The following is an 18678-nucleotide window of genomic DNA, read 5'->3' on the forward strand; positions in this document are numbered from 1 at the left end:
ACAGTAAATACTGGTTTTTATAGGCATTTCATTTACTACAGTATTTCCTTAGTAGCCCTCAGAATGCCTGCACAGAGTAGGTATAGTCAATGTTTGAGAAACTGAACTTTTTCCAAGATAAGACACTAGTCATAAATCCTTTATGAATATTAATTATTGCCTTACAATGGAATCCAGTAGACTTTCTGGTCCACCTATTAATTCAATCCTCAAGGACAGATACTTGTCTTATTAACTTCTCAAATAGTTCTAGGGATAGAGATTACAACATCTCTCTTTACAACAGGGTAGGTCTAAGAGCAGATGTTAGTAAACTAACTCATTTAAAAATTCTATTTTATTAGACTTCCATTACATTTTTAAATTATTTCTTTCTTTCAGTTACAGCTGACATTCAATATTATTTTATATTAGTTTCAGATGTACAGCATAATGTTTAGACATTTATATAATTTATGCAGTGATCCCCCAATTAGTCCAGTACATCCCTGGCACTATACATAGTTGTTGCAACATTATTGAAACTATATTCTCTATGCTGTACATTACATCCCCATGACTGTTTTGTAACTACCAATTTGTACTTCTTAATCCCTTCACCTTCTCCCCTCTGGCAACCATCAGTTTGTTCACAAAGAACATTTTGATAGTTGCCAGCTGGATAATCACTTCATAAGTTATATAAATGTCTAACCACTATGTGGTACACCTGAAACTAATATAATACTGTACGTCAACTGTAAATTTAAAATAAAACAAGTATTTAAAAAAACAACTAAAAAAACAAAAACTATTTCTAATTTATTCTATTTATTTAAAAAAAATTTCTAGATTAAACTTATCCTTTTGATTGCTGATTTTAAGGGCTATCTTTGTTAGTTTTCCCTCCAATGTTTGGGACTTTTATATTGCAGCTAATCATGAGTAGAAAGCATTTGTTTCTTTGCTCATTCTCTCTGACTCTGTCTGTCTGTCTGTCGCTGGCTACTTTTTCCTAATGGTTTAGTGGTTGTCTCCACTCATCCCTGCCATCCAAAGAGGATTATGATGTCTTGGGCCTCTTGGCCCCGTGGTGACATATGGATAAGACAGATACTGTATGAGAACTGTGGAAAGCTTGGCCCAGGTATGTAATGAGATGTTTTGCCTGCTTTCTCCTTAGGCTCCAAGATTTATATAACCCAAAGCCCAAGCTACCATGACAGTTCTTTTGCAGGCTCCTTTCATGTAAATGCTATTGCCCCAGTCTACCTGCCCTGAGTGGGATCTTTTTAGCTCCCAATTCACCACCACGGCACTTGAGACCCTCCTGCATCCACCTGCTTGTGGACCCAGAAAACAGCAGGTTCATGGCTTCAGCCCAGCTTACACTTTGTGTTCCTGCTCTATTTCTGATACGCAGAGATGTTCATCTTCTTTTAAATTTTCTCTTGTTATGGTTTGTCTTTAACTGCTATGTATATGGAGCAGAGTAGTGGGCAAAACATGAATTTACAGTATCGTCTTCACTAGATATTTTTCAGGTCAATGCAATGGAATTTTAGCAGAAAGATTCAAAGAGGGTATCAAATGCTACTTGGTAGACTAGAAAGTATTGGTTTTTTTTCCTAGAGATTCTGAATTCAAGGTAAGTGGAGCATATTTAAGTGGAGGTGAGTTATAGTAGTTTGTAAATAAAACATAAAAGATTGGTCGGAAGTCAATGCTGAACATGTAGGTTTGGAAATCATAGAAATCAAGGAAAAAATAGCCTTAATAATAATAACCTTCAAAGGGATACCTACAAACAGATCAATGAGATAACTCCTTTAATTTCTACTTTTGATGATATAACAGATTTCTCTTCTTCTTATGCTATATTTAGCTTAAGTATTCATTCCTATAAGATTTTATGGTGCATTGATGATTATTTATTAATTTATTCAACAAACATTAATTATGCTCCTGCTATCCACTGAGCACTCTATAGACCGTGATGATACAGAGATGAATAATAAATGGTCTTGACCTCAAAGAATTCATAATTCATGAAAGAAATCAGCCACATACACCAAAACAAGTCGCCATTCCATTCTAAGATAAGTACTATAATGGCTGTAGGGACAAAGTGCTTTAAAGGCATAAATGAGGAAATGAGTATTGGTATCGTTCTGTAAAGAGGCAATTCCAAACGCTTCACAGAAAAGGTAGCATATTGGGAGCTGCCAGAATTTCTATAGTGACTAATATCTTCTTGGAAGAGGGGTCTAGGGGAATTGTGCTTATCTAGCACATGACTTTTACTTAGATTATGAGTTTATGTTGGACAGCTATGGGGAACTAATGAAGATTATGGGAGCATGATAAACCCTTTCCACCTCTCTCTTATGCACATTTTCCCCATATCATTTTCTAAACACATGGGATATTATCAACCAGTTATGAGGAGTTCTAAGTAGAGGGTTCCTTACATGAATAGAGGTGACAGTGTCAGGAAATTCTAGGAAAGAGTAAATATACTGGTATAGTCAGAATGCAGAATAAATGGTAAATAACTTAGGGATGGAAAGATGGCTCAGGGATGGACTGTGGAGACTCTTATATTGCAGGCTAAAAAGACGGGTCTTTTCTTTTGGGCAATGAGAGAGAGCTTGAATGACAGTGATGCTGGAGAGTGAAACGATCCACTTTACATTTTTGAAATATAGACATGTGAGAAAATGATATGGAGAAGAAAAAGACTCAAACTAGTGACCAATCAGGAGGATACTATAAGAGTCCATGTATGAGGTGATAAATATTAGATTGAATTGTTATGGGAATAGGGTAATTAGAAATACCACAAGTATTGTTATTTTTTTTCCTTTGTATTTGAAAAGCTACAATAGAGCAACACGTACATTAATATTTCATTGCAAGAAAGGTTTCCCTAGTTGAGATACAAGAGTGTTGGAACTTTCAAAATTATGTTTAATGCTTGAGGGCTATGTTTTTCAGATAATCAAAGTATTGTTTATCTACTATATCCATGATGCATCATATTCAAAGGCATAGGAGTGATTTAGGCATGAAAAGGGTTAACTCATTATGCTAGGCCCTTATGTTATTACTATTGAAAACATGCAAACACTGGCACTTTTATATTATATAGAAAACAAAACAAATTTTGTCCTTTGGGAAACTAACAACTCTTCCCTTAAGAATATGCATTGTAATAAAATTAATCCCAAATTAAATAAAAGCATAGCTTCTGGAAAAATTCTATGTCCCACAAAAAAAGTAGGATTTCCACATTAAACATTTTTTTTAAATTAAGAATTTATGTTAATCATAACCTTAAACAATATTTCTGCCTACACAATGATTGTATATTAAATGAGAGAGAATATAGAAGAGGTGGCTAGATACACCTATCTTATAGATGACTCCTCAAAATAATATAAGAGTCCCTTCTCTTTGCACCAAGTAGACAATCTTTTCCCATCTTCCCTAATCCAGTTCAGGAGCTAGAAGTCTTTTCTTACATTAGAGTACCTCATTTTATTATCCTGTAAGTGACAGTATCTATCAAGCGCCTAAGAATATGTTAGACACTATTCTAGGGATTTCCTATATGATATCTTGCTTAAACTCTGAGAAGCACTTAAGATGTGAAGAATTCCTCTCATTCATTTGGCTTTAGATTTGTCAAAGCTTAGAAAAGAGGAGATTCCTTTTCTTCATTGGCCCAAGAGGGATTCCCCCACCCCCAGCTCAAAAGATTCTCCCTAATATCTCAGTCATTCACACCATTTTAGAGTGAATTTTCTGTATGTAGATGTGTGGTTATTATTCCTACTTAAGAAACCTTTTGAAAGACTCTAATCTAACAATAACAACAACAAAAAAGAATCAGATCATAAAAACCTGTGCTAAATATGATTCAAAGGGAAAAAATGAGCTGCAGTAAAAGCCAATTTGAGCTGGAAAGACTTGTGCTCTTAAATAACTAGACATGTGTAGCCACTTATGAAGCTGTCTGATCACATGTTTTTAAACATCTGTCAGCACAATCAGAATTCCACATGCAAAAATACAGCACTCCCAAGCATTATGGGAGTTTGTTTGTGATGAATTCTTAGAATCTGAAAGACAGGAATAGGTTTCACAGGTTGAGCACTGGTTGCTATTGCTTAAGTTGAAGGAAGCTTAGAGAAGCAGCTCCCAAGGGCTGTGACTCATGTACTTGTGCATTACTAAGTTAAGGACAAAACTGGAACCAACAATAAAACCTATGGATCCCTAAAGAAGGAGAGATGTCAGGAAATACCAAGAAGCAGAAGAAACTGGAGAGCGATAGTTTCACTTATGGCTCAGAGCCCAACGCCGAGTCTAACTTCACTCCTTTTTTTTTGATAAAAAAATATTCAGTGACATTTTCCCACCATTAATATGTTGCCATCTCCAAAGTACAAATACGGATCCTTTCTAACCTGCAGCATTTGTTCTTCCTCTGAAGACATCATCATATGCTTTCCACTGTGGCTTCACTTGGTAGGCGTGGATGAATACCACAAATACCACCACAAGGCACATTAAAGGAACAAGAGCTGCAGTGAACAGAGCTGCATAGATGTTTGGGATGAAGCACCTGAAAGAGAGAAGAGAAGAGATAACTCAGACAACTGCAATCCAAACATTTCCAAAATCCAGAATGTATTATTACATCACTGCTTTATACTAGCTCTTTCTAGCTAAATGTTGGCAATGGCAAATTTTTGGTTTGCCAAATTGAAGCTTTGTTTAAGTAGAGGCTACATGATGAAATTGAACCCACTGTTTTACAAAATAGGATCCATGGAACATGCATATCCTGAGATGCTCAGAAAACATCAAAAAAGGCTCTGGCCAAATAAGTTTAAGAAATGCACACTTGCTTTCAGGCTCTATCTTCTTGGCCTAGTGACGTCTCATCGGGGACTGCATGAAAGAAGGCATTGTTTAAAGACAAATTTGAGGATTCCTGCAGCTCAATTCTTTCATTTCCACAATCTTGTTTTTTGAATGAATGCTAGTTTTGTCATTGCTAGTCTATATATTTCCCCAACAGCCATTAATTCACTTGCACATAACGACAACTTTCCACTTAGAAATTGTACTGCTCAGTTTCATCTATTATTACTAGAGTTGATTTAGAATAGTTTATTTAGGCCCAACGTAAAACTTACATTATTTATTTATTTTGGTAACACTGAAATTCTACAAGAAGAAAAGGTTTTAGAGATGTAACTGGAAATGTTTACCCATGGGTCATAAAATCCTTTTGTTCATTACATAAAATCCTTCACCAAAAAAAAGCTCAAAATGGAGGACTACTAATAAGTTCTCAATATCTAAAACTGTGCTTTTGAGGTATGCTTATAATAAACTTACCTCCTACAATTTATAAGATTATAATACTCTTAATTACAAGATATCTTAATAGTAGGGAGTGTCTCTTTTCAAATATTTTCCCCAACTTCTCCATTTTTAATACATAATATCTGTAACCCTAGATTATAACATAGTCAAAAATAATGGATTCTGAAGAAAACTCAAGGAAACAAATAAAACCTGTTTAGAAGAAAACCTCAAAACCAAAATATAGGTAATGAGGGAAACATCCATTCTTACAATTGGGGAAAACAGTGGCTCGATTTTATATTTAAAGAGATACATTATTAAAGACCTTACTCAGGTATTAGTTCTAATTAACACGATCTACTAAATGTATTCCTCTTGTAAACAAGATACAATTCAAGGTGTATCTTTCCACACATATTCTGCATTTGCAAAGAAATGTCAGAATGACAAATTTCCTGTCTTTTGGAATTTAATTTGAACAGCAGAGAAAGCCTGAATCCTTTCCTCTACTCTCATCTGTATGCCATAAGACCTGTATCTTCCAGGTAAAAGGCATATGATTAAATAAAACAGGCAAACATTAATGGCCTTGATCTGGAGTATATTTCTGCACTAAAAATAGTTATCGTGTTGGCCACTCATTTCTATGTATATTGGCTTTAAAAGATTTCATACTGTTTTAATCAGAATTACGGATTCACTGCCACAGACTGCCCTAAAGGTGCTTAGACAAATACAGACACTGCTGCAGAAACTCGTACAGGCTTCACTGCTTTATTTTTATAATGCCTTGAAAAATGTCATCACAATTCAATTTCAAGATGTAAAATGGGGATAACTACTGAATTTTTGTGAGCTGCTCTAGGAGTAATAAACATTTCACATGGAGTGCTAGGATATAGCTGTGACTCTCCAACATCTTTACTTTCCAGTGGCTGAGCACATTTGCTTCTCACTTCTCGATTTGAAGCGCTTTCCTAAAAACTTTGCTTTAGATTTAGATGACAACCTTTCCTCCCTTTGCCCAGTTCTGTCCAGCTGTGACTCCATCCCAGGTTCTCTCCAACGAAAACTATCTGCCTCGTGTACTACCTCTTATAGCGATTAAGGTGTCAGACAACTACCCTTAAAAGAAACAAAACAAAACAAAAAAAACCTTCATCATCCAGAATCTCCTTCAGTCCAACTGAGTAAGATGTACAGTACATGCAGGTAGTTCAAGGATTAGAGCACATGAAAACGATGCAGGAGTTAGGAAACTATGAATATCACATTAGGAATCGTTTGTGAAATAAAGCTGGGAACACATTTTTGGAAAAACTGAATGTAATATAAGAAATGAACAGACTGAATGCTATGCACACACAAGGAGCAGTTGATTATTGTGGTGGCAACTATTGCTTCAAGGACAGCTCTGGCAGTTACCACAAAATGAGACAAAGCCCATGTGGATTGATTTTCTTAAAAAGGGTGGGGAGAGTGTATTCCTTGTAATTACCAGCTCATCCAACTTCAAAGTACTCTGGTGACCCTTCTCTCTTTCAGTGTTGAATACTCTTTGGGGTTCGTGCAATCACATGCCTAACTTTTGCTGTTCCCTTTTAAACATTCGTGGGTAAATTTTCTTTCCTTTTATAACCCACAGACAATCCTAATTTATTTCAAAATCTTGCCAGGACTTCATCCCTGTCTCTATTTTTAGCCAGATGAAACAAGTAGATACTGTTTCATTGCCTTCAGTTTTTCCTCTTCCAAAGGTAGCTTGGCGCATTTGCAATGCCTTACACTTTCTAATTTGGTAAGATTATTACCTCCCCTAAGTAGTATTTTACACTTATTGAAGTGTTTTCACTTGCATTACCTAATTTGATTGCAAAAATTTATGTCAGTGGCATGGGGTATTTCTGTTTCTTTATTCCTGTGTGAAATCAGAGTAAGGAGCTCAGAAGCAAAGAAGTCCAGGAGGGACATATGAAAGCTCCACTTAACAACTTCTGAAAGTATTGGGAGGGATTCTAGGAACTCCCGATATGTGAGACCGTGGTTTGAGTCCATTTAAATTCTAGTTTAGGGGCCGGCCTGGTGGCGCAGGCGGTTAGAGCTCCATGCTCCTAACTCCGAAGGCTGCTGGTTCGATTCCCACATGGGCCAGTGGGCTCTCAACCACAAGGTTGCCAGTTCAACTCCTCTAGTCCCGCAAGGGATGGTGGGCAGTGCCCCCTGCAACTAAGATTGAACACGGCACCTTGAGCTGAGCTGCCGCTGACCTTATGGATGGCTCAGTTGGTTGGAGCGCATCCTCTTCGACTCCCATAAGGGATGGTGGGCTGTGCCCCCTGCAACTAGCAACGGCAACTGGACCTGGAGCTGAGCTGTGCCCTCCACAACTAAGACTGAAAAGACAACAACTTGAAGCTGAATGGCACCCTCCACAACTAAGATTGAAAGGACAACAACTTGACTTGGAAAAATGTCCTGGAAGTACACACTGTTCCCCAATAAAGTCCTGTTCCCCTTCCCCAATAAAATCTTTTAAAAATAATAATAATTATAGTTTAAAGAAGAGGTTGACCCTGGCAAATGGGAGGACTTGAAGAAATCCAGGCAGCTGACATCTGGGTTACACAGGTAATGAAAAAGGACCTAGGTAATGAAAAAATAATAAATGTTTGTTTCCAAGGTCTTCTTTATAATTAAGTACTTCTCAATAAGATAATGATAATAGCTATGATTCACAGATTCATGAGTCAACTTCCCTAGGTAGTTCTCTTTAGATGATGGCACCTACATCAAAAGCTACATTTGTTGCTTCAACCAATTTTGTCTTCTTCACATGGAAAAGAAATGAATTTACGAAGACACGAGGGTGAAGAGAAAAATCACAGTTTGGGCTTAACTAGCTGCCAGGCAGGAAAATATATTCTTCTTTCCGTCCTTCTGTTGTAGTGCATACAACAGTGTTCATATCAAGGGAAATCAACTGAATTCTAAAATGCGTTTCCTTTTAAGCTGGAACTTTAAATAAGGACAATGTTAAGATTAAATTGCAGGTAAGCCCTACAAAGTGAAGTTGAACGTTAGGATAATAAATGGGCTTAGAGAGGAAGGGCAGGAACAAGGAATCAGCTGGATAATGAAGACCACCGTAAATGTTACTACTATATCTACTACCACCACCACTGTGAATAACACTAGCAGGGCTCATTTACTGTGTGCCAGGCATGAAACGCAATCCTTACATGCATTATCATGCATAAACATCACAACAATCCCATTAGCCTCATCATACACATGGAAAAATGACACTTAAATCACATAAGGTCGAATTGCTAGTAGTATAAACAGGCTCATTTGCCTTCATTGCTACATCTACACTTCGAAAATTATTTCCACAATTCTAGTAAAGACACATTAGAATTAGTGGTGAACATGCCAGTGTTCCCCTGGAGGACAGGAACTGTAATTTTCGTTTTTTTATATGTCTCTTAGTGCTTTGCATAAATCACAGCCTTAAAAAGTATTTATTGATTCAACTGATTTTTAGCATTCTTTGGAAACCACTTACTTGAAGAAAAAAAAAAGTAGGTGCAGAAAATCCTGTATTTCAGGTGTGCTCAGTTCAATTAAATTCCAAGCAACATTTGAATATCGATCATGTAGCAGGTACGGCGCTGGACGTGGAAGGGTATACAAAAATGCATACGACATGGTCCCTCCCATCAAACAGGTTATTTTTACAATAAATGCACAACACGTCAGAATCTAGTCTCCTGCTCAAAGTGTTTTTCTCCCATCAACATCATCAGCACTACCTGGGAGCCTGTTAAAAATGCAGAATCTGACACCCCATGACAGAGCTTCTGAAACTGCATTTTGACAAGATCCCCAGTTGTTTCATGTGCACGTTGAAAGTTTGAGAAGCACTCTTAGCACACTTGCGGAACATGAGGTAGCATAAATGTAATTAACTAATCTTTGCTTCCTTGGCAGTGAAGCCAAGGGACCATGTACTCCCAACGAGAATCAGATCCAGAGATTTCATAGCACATGGTGGTCACAGCAGCCTGAAGAACCAAAGAGAAAGAAGAGCAGCAGGAAGCAAAAGGGATAGAGAAGCAGAGACCTATCGTATTTAGAAGCCTGGGATTAGCAACCTGAGCAGTCTGATCACAGATCTGCAGACTGGTGGTGGCATGAGAGGAGAAGGGGCGTGCTGGGCTGCGCTGGGTGTGGCTGGGAGGGGAATATTCAGTCCTCCTGCATGTAAACAACCCGTGAAGGAAGGTTTCGGTGAGTGTGAGTGCAATAGACATGCTCTGCAATTGCCTACACTGCTCAAGATTTCTGGAAAACAGGAGCCTATGAACCATGCATCTCTTTGTCTCCAGACCCCATCCACAGATCATCCTAGCCCCTGACAACTAGCTCTGAGATAGGTACCTGATCCAAAGACAACTGTTTTTTCTGGCTGGCCTCCGACTTTTAACTTGGTGACTCTGCTCGAAAAGTTTGGCTGAGCTAAACAGATTTTTTGCTCTTGGGAATCTGCCACGGATATTTGCCAGTTAGTGGTGGGCACTAGAGCCAATGTAAATTCAGGGTAGGCAGCCAATATGGAGTAAACACACAGTGAATATACAGAAGAAATGGACAGAGAAAGTGGAGGGAAAAGGGGAGGGTTGGGAGGCATTCAGATGCTCACAACGAGCAGGGACTCTGTGGTCCCTGAGACATGAAGCGTGTGACCTTGTTTTCAGCATTCTAATTCAAGTCCTCTGCCGTCCAACGATACCTTGTTTCCAGATTTTGAATGCCTGTGAGAGTGCCTGTGGGGTACACATACTTCTATAACTCCACCCCCTTTACTTGAAATAGCTTTAGTGGGTTTTTCATGCAACTATAATGGCCATAGTTCAAACAGGGCTGGTGAATGAGTGATAAAGAGGAAGTGATCACACAACTGGTCTTTAAAGCAATGTTGCTTTTGAAGATGCAGAATATCACTACCAAGTCTACCAGTTTTAGAGGTCACTCTACACCCTGGTTAACACTGATATCTAGCTCTATGCATTCATAACTGCCTCAGAAGAAGCCAAAAGACCAGAAAAATAAGAATCGGTCTTACCTTTTTGTACTTAAAATGTGTCCATATGCTTATACTGTGTTTCCCTGAAAATAAGACCTAGCCAGACAATCAGCTGTATCTAATGCGTCTTTTGGAGCAAAAATTAATATAAGACCCGGTCTTACAGTAAAATAAGACCGAGTCTATAATATAATATAATATAATATAATATAATATAATATAATATAATATAATATATAATATAATACCAGGTCTTATGTTAATTTTTGCTCCAAAAGACGCATTAGAGCTGATTGTCTGGCTAGGTCTTATTTACGGGGAAACGGTATTACTCAAAAAGACTGAGCAAAGAAAAATGTGAACATATCAGAGCAATATTGTTTCACCTACTTCAAAAAGAACAGATATTTTAAATCACTAAATATCAAGCTGTCTAAAATTTTAAAGTAGTTAGATAGACAATAGACACTAAAATACAGTACTGTGTTGTATACGATTAACTCCTGATGAATGAGACAGTTGTCTATATCCCTGGCTCATTAAAAAGGTGAAATATAGCTACACATAATTTCCAAAGATGAACAATGAACTCATACTATTAACAGGTTAGAGATAGTTGATAAAAAAAGAGTCTGAAAATCATGATACTCCAAATGATATTTTGTTTTTTTACTTTGTCAAAGACACTCAAGTCTGAGCAAACTGCTCCCTGAACAACTTGATACTATTGAAATCAGTCTACCAACTTCGCTCCAGGTAGATTCCAGTGAATCAAGTACCTTCAGAATTTAATCAGAGTAAGGTCAAACTGTCTTGGTATTTTTTGCATGCACTAATGCTCCATGTTCTCATGAAACAAAATTGTTTGGTATTGGAAAATGTCATTGTTCTAGAGCACTCAAAGGTGCCGTGATCTTCTTTCTTGCTCACCAAGACTCTGAGTGAATGGCTGTAAGTTTTTTTCTAAAGAATTATACCATCTTCTTGGATCTGAAGAGAGTAAAATTATAGGGTTTTATAGTTTTATAAAAAATAGATTTACAGAGGTGGGGACAAAAATATAAGATCAATGTCCAAAAATTCTGTCTTTTTGCACCCCCTCTCCACCTGCATCTGACTTCATGATTTCATTGTGGAAAGCGATATTCAGAGTATGAACATTAGCAGAAAAGCAGCTTCAGGTGAAGCTAACCCTTCATCACACAGGCAGGATGCAGTACTTTCTGATCTCAGGTTAATTTTGTAGATGAAATTTTTATTTTTTGTGACTTCAATCTGAGTTTATTTCAATAAATTCAAAGCATTTTGGAAGAAAGTGGGGGCCATGTGTCATGTTAGCATAAATGTTACATCCTTTTCCTGATGAATTTTGTAGGCTTTGAAGGGCTTTGTCCCCAAATACTCTTACGATATACTTATATACGCTTCATGTTTTTCATAACCTATGAAAGTGTAGGTCTGTGTTGACAAGAGTGTCACTGTGGCCATTCTATCAAGGATGTAGACATTTCAAGTGGCAAAAAGTCCTGACAGCAATGGTGATTTCTGGAAGGGACAAAAATCACTTGGTAGAAGATAATTCAACTTACAATTATCAACCACTGTTTACTATACAGTAGCCACATTACATTGTCCTAGAGATGAGACCCACAGATTCCTCCAGTTTTATGTGAAAGTTGCAAATGCTCCAAGAAAACACTTCAAAGCATTCTCTGCAGGAGTGAATGCTCAGTCACACCTGCATCTTGTATCATCTACACTCCCATTAACATTTCCAGTAATAACTGATGGAATATTATAATAACTGATGTCCCTAAATGATGTAATAACTGTAATAACTGATGTCCCTAAATGATGACTTAAAATCATTAAGATAGTTAATTAGTTAGTCATACTGTTTACAATGCATTACACATTTCCTTATCCCATTAGTAAAATTTTAATCTTAAAATCTTGTAAAGAATAGGGTTAACTTTTTATTATTGAGACAAGGATAATGAGAGTAGATGAGGTTATATGTCAATGATTTTAAGGTCATCATCTCAAGTTGTAGATAACATAATTATGTCTCAGCTTTGTTGCTAAGCCCATCTCAATCCTGATACACCAAATTGTTAATGGAACAAATATTTCAGGATGTTGGTCTTCCCCGAGCCATGGGTTAGCACATCAAAGATGTGTTTTCAGATATTTAAATACCCTTTACATGTTCATCCTAGGTGAACTCCTTCCCTGGAGGATCTTGGAGCAAGAAAAATACAATGTAGCAATCGGAGAACATTATAAAACCCCTGTCATTATACTACACTGTCAACATGTGAGGGACATCTAAGCAATGTTTAAAAAGTTAAGGTATATGGGCCAAAATACCTGGGGAAAATGAAATAGAAGCCATGGATTTTAGAAAAGGAAAGTAAAACTGAGTAAAAGATATGGAGACGGAAATGCTATCCACTCTTCGGGGAATCCCCAGTTTTGAAGGGGAAATGACACAATTCATTTTCCTTGAAGTTTTGCAATCCTAAGGAATGATCACACATGAATCTTGTGGAAGCAACATTTACAAGTCCCAAGTTGGACAGCTCTAAACTAGACAGCAGATGGACAGATTTATAAAGTGATTTCCTTTATGACGTACGTAAAGAAAGTTCTCAAAAGAATGATGTTATTATTACGTGGGAGAAGGGTAGAAAAGCCTCCTGATAGGTTACAATAATATAGCCTACAGAAAAAGAGTTATATGCTAGAATGAAGCTCTGGAATCAAACTATTCGTGTTAATACCAGGTATACCTCCTATTGATTCTGTGACCTGGGCCAGTATTGAACTTCTCCATACATCTGTTTCCTAAAAACTGAAATGGAGAGAACAGCATCTACATCATAAGAGAACAGTGAGAACTGAATGAGTCAACACCTCTAAAAGCTCTTGGATCAGAGCCTGGCATGCTGTAGGCACTCAATAAAACATAGCTGTGATTATTATTATCACCTATAAGCCCTAAATCCTCTTATGTATATACAAGACTTAACCTGTGTTTAAAAACAAAGAAGAAGAAGGGAAAATGCTGAACAGTATGAGTTCAATGAAAGAAAAATCTATCAGCTGGGGTAGGCAGGGAATACTTCGTGAAAGAGGTGGGTTGAGTACCAGCTTTTTATTTCTTGAATTCCTTACCAACCAGCAGATGTTTAATGCGATTCAACCATGCAAACAAGGTGATCTACCTGTGTACAGCTGCTCTGCATGAGGGGAAGGTGGAAAACTTTCCCTTTGCTCTGCTTCCCCATGACTCACATGCGTTTCTACAAAACCGGTTGCTGAAACTTGGTTCCAATTTGAAAAGTGAAGGTAATTATGAGCCACTCAAAAAGAGATAGGTAATATTCAAGAAGCCCAACATAATATGAGGGTGTCACCACAGGCTGACACACCAGCTTGGCTCAGAAGTGTCAGAAGCAGCATATGGAGCTGTTGGTTCAGAGGCTTCTTTAGGGATTTGAAGCGATAGTTTCTTCCCTGCCATACTCCTGTCCCCCTCCCTTCTCCTCCCACCCCCAAAATCATCAAGGAGAGGGCAAATGGGGGGAAAATGCCAATTAGCTGATGGTTTTCTAGAACAGGGAGTGTTTCCATCCTCTTGGAAACCTGCATTCTGGAAGGAATGACTGCTGAAGGATCCCCAGTGCTGACTGCTAGAAAGCAAGGTATTGTAATGTCCCCATCAACCTGAGCCGCCCATCAGAAAGGTAATTGTACCCCTCCTTTCATTAAAATATTTTTTCTTCATAGAATCTCAGAACTAGAAGGGACAGTAGAAGTCATTTCATCCTGCCTTTAGCTTTATGGGTTAAGAAACCAAAATGCAAGGTTTGCTCAGAACCCGGCTGTCTAAACTCCTAGGTCAGTCCTCTACATGAGGTGCTGAAGCATATCTCAGGACTCAACAGAGAAATAACCTAGAATCTTTTCAGGGGCCATATTCTGCTAGTAATCTAAAAAATTGCCTTTTTAGCAAGTGTCCTCAGTGTTTTGTGTTCCTTTGTATATGAATCCCCAGGGGCCAGAGGACTACTGAACAAATCATGAATGAAACATTAAACATTCATATTCCTGAATACGCGACAGTAATCACCCAAGAAGCTTAGACAACATTTAATCCTCCACAAAACAGTTTTAGTGACATCACATATTACAATTTTTACAAAATATAAAAATTCATACAAAAGAATAAAGTTCATCCATTTCGAGATATAAGAAAGCTATCAGGAAAGGGCAATGAATCCAAAATGGCATTCTGTCATTCATAAGCCCCCCTCCCACTGAGGCCCCTTCCCTTCTCTGAAAAAAATTTGGCTTCAGTTGAATCAGTACTTTATCATAAGGAATTTATTTTTGATAACAGGATGTTCCTCTTATTTTCAAGCTCTGTAGTTTCAACAACAGGATTTCAGGGCAGTGAAATGAAATGGGAATGGCAGAGTAATATTAACTTCTGAGCACAATCACAAATGTGTGAAAAAAATGCAAATAGTTCAAAACTTGCTTTTAAAAATTTAAGACTATTTTCTTCATGAACTTTCTAAATTTTTTCTCATTAAAAAAATACCATTACCTAATATGCAGTAAAGATTTTTCGCTGAGGTTCTTAATTGCAAAATTCTTAATTGTAGAGCTGGGCTAATGTCTTCAAAAATTTCCCTTTATTATAGTACACTAGTTCTCTCTCTCTCTCTCTCTCTCTCTCTCTCTCTCTCTCTCTCTATCTCTCTCTCCCCCCTCTCTCTCTCTCCCTCCCTCCTTCCTTTCTTTCTTCAAATAAAAGTTTGGTGTGCCATAAAATGAAAATAATTTTTAAAACATGGTGAAAATTCAAAAGTATGATATTCATGCCATCTGGGAAGATACTGTGTTTCCCTGAAAATAAGACTTAGCTGGACAATCAGCTCTAATGCATCTTTTGGAGCAAAAATTAATATAAGACCTGGTATTATATTATAGTAAAATAAGACCAGATATTATATTATAATTACATTATATATTATATTATATTATATATTATATATTATATATTATATTATATTATATTATATTATATTATATTATATTATATTATATTATATTATATTATATTATTATATTATACCTGGTCTTATAGTAAAATAAGACCGGGCCTTACATTAATTTTTGCTCCAAAAGGTGAATTAGAGCTGATTGTCTGGCTAGGTCTTATTTCTGGGGAAACATGGTATCATGTTCTTTTAAATGGTAAAATCTTACCAAATGTCTGTACTGTTCTTCATAACTCATTTGGTGGCCTATTGCTCAGGTGTGTGGAGAGGCCTGAGATGAAATCATTTCCTCTAAATCAACCACTTGCTTAAGGAGTCTGCTGCCTGCCATCATCAAGAACAGAGACTAATCTAACTGGGTTTGACTATGGGTGGAAATGCATCACAACCCACTACTGTCTAGCACACTCAGAATTGAAGACAGAAAGAATAGGATGATTTCAGAAAACAGAGAGTGAGAAGGTGAAGTGCTTACAGATGCGGACTCTCAATCAGACAGGCCGGTTTTGAACCCTGGCACTGCTATTTAGTAGCTGTGTGATTATGGGTGAGTGAAATGACCTCTCTGACCCTCCGTATCCTCGCATGTAAAATACGAATAAAATCTTTTCTTTCCACAAATGTGTTGTGAGAATTAAATGAAATTAATATGATTAAAGTACTAAGCACAGTTGCTAGCGTGGTAAGGACTCAATAAAGGATAGTCATTGTCATTCACTTTAGCATATGAATTGGTTTAATTACTTTGCTGAGACACCATCATGCTTACACAGGTATAGAAATTATATGGCATCTATCTGTATTCATATTCCATTTAATAGGATACCCAAATATGTGGTTACTATCACTGATTTTTTTGCAACAGCCCCCTAATCCACAAAGTCGTTATCCCTCTAGTCAAGTGTCTAACACCATTTCTCAGAAGAGCAAGCATTTCCTTGAATACCCATAGCAGTGACTTAAATATGAAGACTCTGGGTCAATGTGCAGTCATTTGAAAGCAAGAAAGACAAACAATTATTTAAATATGTGTATTTAAATTTCCATTTGGTCCTGCCAAGGTGACGCAAAATTGTCTATACTAAGTCTTGGATGTAAAATCACAGAAATGTGTGGTCTGATCAAATCTTTATGTTGGGATGCAGATTTCTAGACTACTCAGGAATGTGTTTCTCCCTGAGGTTGCTGTATTGAAGGGTAAGAGGGCACAACACCATCTCAGTGGCTTCCTCTACGACGACTAAGCTGTTATTTTCACAGCTATGTTACTGTACTTGGAATTCTGAATACACTTTGTTTGGCAGTTGAGGCAACTTTGGTAAAGTTTCCTATCATGTTACTTTAGTATCTAAGTAACAGTAATAGCTTCCTCATGGGGGTTTCTTCCCCTTTCTTCTTCAGCAAAATGGAAATGCTTCCTCATTATTTCTATAAAATACTAAACTTTAACTGATGTCCCCAAAGGGTTTTTAAGTAGCTTATAAAGACATATACACTACATAAGATAAAATAAATTAAAAATAAACTAAGACTAAACCACGTGTGGGGTACCAAAATACTGTTTACTGAAAATGGACTGTACATTCACCCTAGATTTCTTTCTCTAGCAAGTGTTTCAGAGTTACACATACAGTGAATGAAAAGGGGGTTATGTGATAAACTTGGCAAGCTCAGGGAGGCCATATGTCAGGCCTGACAAGCTCAGTGACCAAAAGTAACCACATGGGATGGTCTGATCATAAATTAACTGGGCAGGTCATGGCAGGTAGTCACATTCTAGGCCTTTAGCTTCCTTAGCAGAGGTCTTTACCTTAAGTGAGCTCTGTCCATTGTTCTTATTCATCTAGGATAACATACCTTGGAAATGTCAGAGTAATTTTCTTTTCTAGACCGCTCAAAGGCACAACTGTAAGCAAGAGAGCACATGACCACCAAAGCACGAGACCCCAGAACCCCTCATTATTATTTTGTTGCTCGCAAACCATCTTTATGCCCTGTACCCACCAAAGCAAAAGAAGCATGTGTTCCTCTATTTTGCTTTTTATCTCATCCTAGAGATTTCCCCACTTTGCTTTCTCCTACCTCCTTAATCTACCACTAATAGATTTCATATACCTTCCTTTTCTCCTTTATTTCTAAATGCATAAAAGGAAATATGAAACTGCCATTCTCGGGAGCATTTTCTCAATCTGTTGAGATTTTGTTTCCAGGCATAACCCTCAAAATTTTGGCTCCAATAAACTCTTATACAACTTTCTATAGGCTGGACATTCTTTCATCGACAAGGCACACATATCACTCTCATAGTAGTTCATGAGCAGTACAACTCTTTCCAATACGAGAGCAGCATGGTTACCGTGTCCATCATTCATGGAAAACTCAGTACTGACTTTCACATGACCACTGTTCATTCATTTAACATGCATTTACCAAGCAACAATGTATATGCTATTTGCTATGCCCTGGGGATACATGATGAATAGGATATACCTCCTAACCTGGAGAATGTCAGAGTCTAGCGTGGAGAAAGGCTCATGCCAAATCTTAACGCAATGTGTCAAGTGTGATAGCACAATCACTTGGAGCTCAGTGGGAGCTCAAAGGAAGGAGTGAGTTATCGTGTGGGGGATTTGGATGGTGAAATCATTTTTGCCAATAAAGGAATCAGATAAGGATCCAGAAGGACATTTGTTACTTACGTGACCTGATTTGGACTGTCTTAGAGAGCCATACTCCCTCTCCCAGACAATGGCAAAGAAAAGGCAAGGCTCAAAATTTTCTCAGCTTTGTTTCCTGTTGGTTCAGGAATCATCTGTGTTCTTAAAAGGGGAAGCATGGCTTGGAATTTCAGGAAGGTAACATAATTATGATTAATTTTTGTTCTTCCTCTGGGATTATAAAACTTTCAAGGACAAGGATTTGTGTACATGCTCTGATTCTGGGGGGGGGGGGTAGGGATAAGAATTAATAGCCACACAGAATTACAACACAGGCTTGATTGGTCCAATGATATGTGAATGGTGTATTTTACTAATTTTAGAAAAAAGGCCCAGAGAGAAAGGGGGACACATTATTTCACAACACCCCCCTTCCCCAATACTGTCTGTGTGAAAGATAATTACGGAGAAAGCTCAAGAGAGCCGCCATATAAGAATTTCA

General features: G+C 37.5%; 1 protein-coding gene across 1 annotated transcript in view; it reads right to left on the minus strand.

Moving 5' to 3' along the window:
• The window catches only part of ADGRV1 (adhesion G protein-coupled receptor V1), a 503501-nt gene that overhangs the window by 84733 nt on the left and 400090 nt on the right, over nt 1-18678 (minus strand). Inside the window, exon 86 of the mRNA XM_019734240.2 lies at nt 4452-4609. Within this exon, the coding sequence (XP_019589799.2) occupies nt 4452-4609 (158 nt within the window). The remainder of the gene's footprint in view (nt 1-4451; nt 4610-18678) is intronic.

Source organism: Rhinolophus sinicus, linkage group LG03, assembly GCF_036562045.2.
Source record: "Rhinolophus sinicus isolate RSC01 linkage group LG03, ASM3656204v1, whole genome shotgun sequence".
Classification (NCBI taxonomy): domain Eukaryota; kingdom Metazoa; phylum Chordata; class Mammalia; order Chiroptera; family Rhinolophidae; genus Rhinolophus; species Rhinolophus sinicus.